Below are 8,331 nucleotides of genomic sequence, written 5' to 3' on the forward strand. Positions count from 1 at the left end.
CCCCGCCCCGCCGGGTCTCAAGCCCAGCAGAGCTGACCTGGGCCGTGAGGAAGCGGCGGCGGCGCTGGCTGCTGCTCGCCCGGGGGCACGAGTCCAGACCGTGGCGTGTGGGGCCCGCTCCTGGCCCGAGCCCGGCCCCCAGGTCCTGATCCGGCGGGCAGAGCCCGTGGGCTGAGCCCCACCGCACTGGTCCGCGGCGCTGGGGGTCTTGCTGGACTGCAATTGCAGAGGCCGCCCGTCTCCCTTCCTGCTGGGAAGGCCCCACGGGAGCAGCTGGAGAATATGGTCCACAGCGATTAAGGGCAAAACACGTATTCCACTATCCCAGTCATAAAACCGTCTTAATTTGCTGCCTTCGTCCATATTTAACTGAATTTTAATGGAGGGTGACAAATCATTAAAATAAGCAGGAAATTGGACATTGGCAGAATCCATGGCATTTTTTATGTAATAAAAAATTAAGAACTGAGAATCAAAATACAGACATGGGTAAATAATCCGAATACAAGATTAAAGTATGTGACTTAAATCAGGGTTTCTTGACTACCCTTTTACAGGAACATTTCACCTTTACAGCTGGGCTGCATCAACAACAATGTTCAGAGCCATGTTTCAGATACTCTCTGAAGTCAGCAAATCAGGCATTAATAGCAAGAGCACTCCACCGCCACATTGTGCACAGCAGCACAAAGCACTTGCATCACATGGTATTGGGGGAGATTTGACACATTGCAAAATATTAATAGGAAAAGAAGAGGGGTCAACCCTAAGTTCAGGGGGTGGGGCAGCCTTGTGACAGTCATGCCACAATAGTCCCACCCCCTCCAAGTGCCAGTCCAGTCCTCCCCTCTGGACCCTCTAGTGCTCTGCTCTTCATCTACCCTCCCTTCAAGTGCTGCATGCCCTATAGAGGTTGCCCACATCACTTGTGGCGCACAGACCATAGGTTGGCCACCCCTGCATTAGGTCATATCCAGCCTAGGATCCTATTAGTGATACATTTGTCTATGGCAGCAGAACTTTAGTTTTAGTGTCTCCCAAAACACTCTTGTGTCAGGTTTCAGGGCTCATTAAAACCTAACCTTACAACTAGAATTCCATCCCACACAGGATCCCAGCATGAACTGCGCACCACAGGGCTCAGTCACCCTGACATTTAATAGGGGCACACAACCCACAGAAAGTATTTGTTTTCAACACCAAGTGCCTAGGCCCTATTGGCTGTTATGTATACTACACACCTCTGTACAGAAACACTATTGTACTGCAGAATCCCAGGCTACTTTACTACCTCTGTTTCAAAACCAGGATATTTTAAAATATCCATTAGCTTTTAGCTGCAAGTGCAGATGGCAGGACCTGCCCAGTAGAACTGTTCTGCCATCACTGTAAGTGGGAGTAAAATGTGCTGGTTTGCACATAAGGAACAGAACAGAGATCCCTTATGAGACACTTCCCTGTTCATCCTGCTAGTATTTTAGTAATGTACTGTCCTCTCTGTGTCCTGTCACCAAAGTAATCTGCTGCTGCATCTCAAGATGCAGCATGACCAGTAACAAGATACAGAAGACTACACTCAGCCCCAAAGGAATCTCATCTATAGTTCTAGTATTAACATTTAGAAGGAAAAAATAATTCTGTTGCCAAAGATGTTGAATCACTTTCCCAGAGGCGAGTTACACAACCCCAGTAAGCATTAAGAACTGTTTTTTTGTAGTCCAAATTCAGGCTGTCTGCCATCTCAAACTAAATGTTAGGTTTACTGCTCACTGCTGTTTTGCATTTTTAGCATGCCAGCAAGCTTTTGCTACATTCCAGGCCAATACCTTAGATTTTTAGCAACTGTGAAGAGTTCCAAAGTTTGGAGCAAGCCCAGAAAAATCTCTCTCTCCCTAGATGCGCTTCACCCCCGCAAAGCCATTTCACAGCTCCTTAAAAGGCATTCATCATCTGTGCTCTAACTACCTCACACAAGAACTACCCTCCCATTTGGTCTGGAACCTCATAACATAGCTCAGGATCAATGAAGTTTTAGGGTAATTACAGGCTTCCTCCCTTTCATAATCTTCCCTAGGCAGCTACTTCCCATCATATGGCCTCTTTAAACCATCTCCACCTCTGCCACTCAGCTTTCCAGCTCTCCAACTCTGTTTAGAAATACACAAGGGAACCCCAACGGGTTGAGCAGTCTGTACATTTTTATTAGCACTCAATTCAGTATTAAAATCCCAATAAATGCAAAGTGCAAAGCTCTCCACCTCAGAGAGGTTGCACATACACTGATCCCAGTAGACTGAGGTTAGTCCTTGGCTGAAATACTGTCCAGTGCACTCTGGGCATCTGTGATCTGCTGCTGCAGTCTCTCTCTGGTGGCCATATTAGTAGCTTTTTTCAGCATCCCTTTCATTTCCTCCATCACAGCCCGGTAGCCTGCTGTGTTGTGGAACACCCGGATGGCCCTGTCTCCACACGACACCAAGTAACGACTGTTAATATCAAAGGCCAAGTCCGTGATGTACTCTCCGTGGACGTTGAGAAAGCGCTCCTCCTCCTCTCCCCTTCGGGTGTTGTACATAATGATACTAGTGCCACAAGAGATGGCCATTACCCGGGCATCGGGGGACAAGGCAATACGACAAGGCTCAGACACCTCACATTTCCCTGTCAGCAGCAGATAAGGATCTTGTTGCTTCTTATACTCTATGTCAGTGTCCCACAGCTTCCATGTGCCATCTTTTGAAACTGTTGCCATCCTACAGCAAAAGAGACATGTCCATGTCAGTTGCAAGGAGCAACACAATACCGTTCCCCCTTCTCCAGCCCCTACAAACTGCAGACCCTACCAGGAAAGAGGAGCCATTCTCCTGGATACTGCATGCCATGATGGCTTGATTGGTGACCTGCTAACTCTGGTACCCAGGGAAATGTTGTATTGAAGGTTGGGGAGAACAAACATGCACCAGGAAGAGGGAAATCTGAACTGGGGAGTAAGAAGGTGGAAACCTGCCTTGGCTTGGCAAGCAGTCTCATCAACGCCAACTTGCTGTCACAGATGAGCAGACTAGACAGACATTTGACAGGGATAGTTTAGTAAGGGATGATCCTACCTTGAGCTGGGAGTTGGACTAAATATGACCTCCTGAGGTCTCTTCCAGCCCCAACTTTTCCTAACTTTCTTATCAGTCAGGATGGAGCGATTCAGCACATGGTGCTTAGAGACTTGCAGTGCTGAGGAAGGAATCTCTACTGACTTATTACTCCTTTATGCTGGAAGAGATCACCCAACCAGTCACAGGGAAGATTATACTAGACAGGACATGATCTAGGGCAGCCAAAGGGCATCTTACCGTCTGGAGTCATTAGAGAATGAGAAAGAGTACACGCCAGCACTATGGCCTTTCAGCTCAAAAGCCCTGACCACTTCTTGGAAGTCTCCACTCTTGCCAAAGCACACTTCCCAGACCTTCACATCAGGGGTGAAGCCACAGGATGCCACAAACCTGGAAGAGAGCCCAAACAGGACATCAGTCAAATGATGCTAGACCAGGCAGAGTGCTTCACCGGGGACAGGATGCACTGCTGTTGCTCCCTTATTTGTCTGACTGTTCTTTGAACACACTGGGGAGATTAAAGGTAGTCAGGTGGGGGAACCCAAGCAGATGTGGGTGCTGCAAGAGCTCAAGATGCTGGCTGACCCTATCAAGAGATCTGAGTTAACATCCTGGGTTCTCGCTAGGGAAATAAGTACCGTTTGTCACCATTTACACAGTGACAGGTGTATGGCACTCCAGGAAGTCAGTATGGGACAGGAGACTGTAAGAAGACTGCTCCACAAAGGATACCCAGGGCATGGCATGCTTTGAGACCAGCAAGGGACACCCAGACACCTAGAGGTCACATTCCCAAATGCCCTGAGACAGGGTAAGTTCATACAGCATCACTGCGGTGACATGTCAGTGAAAGACTGTTACACACTTATCTTTGCTAAAGGTGCATTACTTGCTAGGAAAAGCTTGTTCTCATCTACTGCAGTTACAATTAACCTGGACTCAAAAGTTCAAGGACATCTGCTTTGCTATTTTGGTTGCTACATGAGCCTGGATGCAGTGCCAGTGCCCATCACATGTGCCTTCCAAAGGGCAGTAAACTGGGGCAACAGTATTGCTGAGGCACAAGTCAGTGAACAGGTGCTGATGGTGAAGGTGAGAAGACCCCTAATATGCTAGATACTGCTGCTCTCAAGGTTCCCAAATATCTTTCTAACTAACCAAGCAGAGGAACATAAAACCTTCCATGATTTCTGAAAGGCTTCAGGGCCAGGATCACTGTATAAAAGGTGTATTCATCCAAAAGTTTAATCAAATCAGTGACAAAACTGAAGCTGAGGATGCCCCTTCTAGGGAAGGAGACAGTCTTCTATCCAACCTTATCCCTTCAACCCTCACCCTGCCATACAGGAGTGGACAGTATCCTAATCCCTGCTACCTCTTGACAGTATCCACACTCTCCTCACCTCCCACAAGGAGATACGGCTGCAAAGGCATTGTTCATCTGATTAGTGTTGATGCTGGCCAGGACTTCACCCTTCAGGTCCCAGATAAATATAGTAGTGTCACTTGAAGCCGTCATGATGAACTTCCCTGAGGAAAAAGGGACTCAAGTTAGAACATCTTCCAGGTCCAGTGTTAATGCTGCCCCACAGGCCCATAAGAGATGTGGGGTGAGAGACAAGCCAACACTTGCACTACATCTTCTTCAAGGCTGTTCCTTCTACTGCCAACGAAGGTAAAATCCTGGAAACTCTCTTCACCACACAAGAGGAAGATGATGGAGGAAGCAAAAGGAACCCCTTTATTTTAAAGGGCTAGGAAAAAATACCACTCCCTGAGCACTTTCTTCCTGGCTTGGATGGCACAGACCATTGCAGCGCAGCTACTAAGAAGCTGCACTGTCAGCAGCCTCTTAAATACCACTCTGATGTCTGATTAGGACCCATGCACCTCACTGGGATTCAAGTTCATTTTGGGAGGAGAAACAAGAGATCCTTACATGCTCATTTCCTGACACATCTCTTTGTGACTTTCTACTGCAGTTACAGTTAACCTGGACTCAAAAGGTGAGGGACATCTGCTTTGCTCCTTTGGTTGCCACATGAGCCTGGATGCAGTGCCAGTGCCCATCATGCATGCCCTCTAAAGGGCAGTTAACTGGGGCAGCAGTACTGCTAAGGCACAAGTCGGTCAACAGGTGCTGAAAGTGAAGGTGAGAAGGTGGCTTCTCACCTTCTGCCCAAGGAGGTTTTCCCACAACACAGCACATATTGACCACGTTACTTTTTGAATCTCTAAATCTTGATAGGAAAAATGAGCAAACACTTCCAATGTAATATCAAGCTACTTTGCAGCATTTGGATTGCCAACATCACAGCTGCATGTTTATTAAAAATAATGCTTGCACAATTAAACATTCATCAAAATACTTGGGCCTGATGAAGCAGCATTTAAACATTTCAAATTTGAGGCTATATTTAGGATTGGCAACACCCTTTTCAATACTATAATCTTTAAGCAAGTACCCCCCATCCCTCTTCTATTCAGAGACCTACATTCTATATAACTTGCTATGATCATAAGACACTTAGAACTAAGTGTTTTATCCATCAGGAACATTTCGAGTGTTAGGGAGTAAGGACCTTCTCTACTGTTCATTAGTCTGTATAGTCCCTTTTTGAACCTAGCTATACTATACTGGTAAGAACTTAAAAAATGCAATACTAGGTCAGATCCAGCTAACCCAGTATCCTGCCTCTGACAGTGGCAGAAGCAGATGTGTTAGAGCAGTGATGCTCAATCTTCAGGGCCCTGAGGGGCTTAATGACTGGTGCAGGGTCAGTCCATAGGCCCAATCCAACTGCATGCTGCCCCAATATGCCATGCAGGGCCACCTTATCCATCCAGTATGGCTCCTCACAGGTCTTGAAATTTGGCAGCAGGGAAAGGGCAATTTAACACTGCTACCACTCTTCCACTGCCAAGTTTCTGGACCCCTGGGGAGACCTATAGGCTTGATGACAGGACTCCACAAGCCAGAACCAGCCACAGACCAGGGGCTGAGCACCCCTACTGTAGGAGAGCACTGAACCAGGTATATCTAAAACAGTGGCTCCCAAACTTTTCAAACTCAAAGCACCCCCTGATAGACCCCTCAGAAAGTGACAGCTCTTAGTTTTCAGTTATTTTTTAATACAGAAAAACAAGAGAGCAATTCTTCTGCTGCAAATAATTCAAAAGATCACAACAGGTCAGAATATGTTTAACACTGTGGATTCCTATTTGAAATTTCTGAGTTTACCTTGTGAGTCATGTTTGTACACTTAAAAGTGCTAACACTGCCTAGCACCTGGTGGCACCCCTGAAAGGATCTTGAGGCACTCTAGGGTACCATGGCACCCTGGTTAAGAATCAGTGATCTAGAGTAACCTATTCCATGTTCATTATCCTCCCTGGCATGCATCATTATTGGATTAGAGATGCCAAAGGAAACATCTCTGACCATTCTATTCTTCTATGAGTCCCTCTAGTCAAAAAAATTCTGTCCCAGGGCAAATATGGGCATGAGACGTTACATGGATCGCTATCTTCTAAGTCAGCACAAGCTAATCTTTTTGGCAGGCATGCCAGAAATTAGCCCTGCACCTTCCTCAGTGCCATTCTGATGCCCTTTCCCTGCCCAACCTGTTGCTCTGCATTCTGTCTGACCTGCTGCTGTGCCACCTGTCCCCTCCCCAATCTTCTGCATGCCATACACACAGGCTGCCAGTGCCACAGATTGGCCACCCCTGTTCTGCACATGCATCAGATTCCTGATTCTATGAGTCAACCTATGAGGAGACTGACTGCTTAAGAATAATCTGCATTAGAGACCTGACATTTTTTCAGTATATTCCCTAAAAAAGCAAGATGACATGCATGAGAAAGTGAGTTTAGCTACTTCTCACACTTACAGGAAGAAATTCCTGTGTGACAAAGTATATCCATTCTATCTACGAAGCAGCAGAGGCAGAAACATCAACTGCAAGGTCTTTCAGAAAAGGCCACAGGTGTGTCCAAGGCTGTAACTTTCATACCGGCAGTTACTGTTCTTCAAATAGAGAAAGGCAGATGATTTAAGAGCCCAGGTGAAAGAAGAGAGCTGCCACCCTGTGTCTGTACCTGTCTCAGCAATTCCAATGTTGATGATGGGGGCTTTGTGTTTCTTTGGAAAGTCCTCAGGGGCAGCAGTGAAAGTGAAACTCCCATCTTCCTTCTTGGTCATTTTATACACACGAATGGTCTCCCCATTAGCCAGCCAGGTGATGAAGGCTCTGAGAGAAAGAGGAGGTTATCTTCTGCAGCAAATATCATGAACCACCCCAAAGTCACATGGCCATGAGCAAAGCCACACCATGGGCAACAGCAAAACAAGTGTCTTGTCTCACCGGGGCCCTGACCTGCAGGGGCCTTCACCCAGACAGGGACAAACCAGAACCCCCTCAACCTTTGGCCTCTCCGATGGAACATCAACAGGGAAGATAAACAGTGCCGACTGCCACGGTGGTCTTGGTGACATAAGACACTGAGCTGGTTACTACATCAAGACTCCCACCTCACTCCATGCAAGCCAAGCAGCCAGCAGGTAACGTTTGGTTCCTACCACAGACTGGCTTTAAACCAGGACCTTGAAAGACTGCAGCTTTGCATGATAAGGCACAACTGAGGACATGGCTGAGGTAGCCACTGCAGCCAAGGGACTGACCCGCTTCACATGTGAAAGGGCTCCGGGATCGCTCCAAATCCGGACCCTCTAGAGGTGCTGTGCGGACACTCAAAGTGCTTCAAAGCGCTGCTACACCTAACCTTCCCACCCCATCCTGTGGCGCTCCCCATGGCTTCCTGCTGCCAGACCGCAGCCCGCACGAAGCCTAACACGCTGCACCCTAGAGGAGAGAGCGCCTGGACGAATCCGAGTCCAGCCTCAGGGACGGGAGAAAAAACTGGACACCAGTAACAGCAACCACTAAGCGGGGTCCAGGGGAGGGAATCTGCTGCACCCACTGTCCTGCCCGGGTGGGCCAAGCCGCCCCGACGCCGACGGCTGGGCCGCCCCGTGGCGCGGCGCTACCTGCAGTCGGGGCTGAAGCGCACCAGGGCGGCGTGGTCCAGCTCCACGTTGGCGCGCAGGCAGCGGGCGTCGCGCTCCGGGAAGTCGCGGGTGCTCCAGACGCGCACGGTGCGGTCGTCCGCGCACGACGCCAGGTACTTGCCGTTGCTGCTGAAGTCGAGGCACGTGACG

At 48.3% G+C, this 8,331-nt stretch overlaps 1 protein-coding gene across 2 annotated transcripts; it reads right to left on the reverse strand.

Moving 5' to 3' along the window:
* Positions 1–2,180: 2,180 nt before the first annotated feature.
* Positions 2,181–8,312, reverse strand: TBL2 (transducin beta like 2). 2 transcript variants are annotated; one of them, XM_025211386.1, is made up of 5 exons: positions 8,184–8,312; positions 7,212–7,363; positions 4,514–4,640; positions 3,348–3,500; positions 2,181–2,753 (listed from the first exon to the last, which is right to left on the reverse strand). In XM_025211386.1, the coding sequence occupies exons 2-5, from the start codon at positions 7,312–7,314 to the stop codon at positions 2,300–2,302; spliced, it is 837 nt and encodes a 278-aa protein (XP_025067171.1). In that variant the 5' UTR covers positions 7,315–7,363; positions 8,184–8,312; the 3' UTR covers positions 2,181–2,299. The 2 variants fall into 2 exon arrangements, with proteins under 2 accessions (XP_025067171.1, XP_025067170.1); XM_025211385.1 differs by lacking the exon at positions 8,184–8,312 and having other exon boundaries at positions 7,212–8,139.
* Positions 8,313–8,331: the final 19 nt, after the last annotated feature.

Source organism: Alligator sinensis, unplaced genomic scaffold, assembly GCF_000455745.1.
Source record: "Alligator sinensis unplaced genomic scaffold, ASM45574v1 scaffold773_1, whole genome shotgun sequence".
Classification (NCBI taxonomy): Eukaryota; Metazoa; Chordata; order Crocodylia; family Alligatoridae; genus Alligator; species Alligator sinensis.

Excerpts from the sequence above, each read along its gene's own strand:
- TBL2 (XM_025211386.1), bottom strand. The coding sequence starts at position 7,314 with ATGACCAAGAAGGAAGATGGGAGTTTCACTTTCACTGCTGCCCCTGAG. Across the intron at positions 4,641-7,211 it reads CATTGGAATTGCTGAGACAG|GGAAGTTCATCATGACGGCT; the intron begins GTACAGACACAG and ends CTTTTTCCTCAG. Across the intron at positions 2,754-3,347 it reads TTCTCTAATGACTCCAGACG|GATGGCAACAGTTTCAAAAG; the intron begins GTAAGATGCCCT and ends CTTTTGCTGTAG.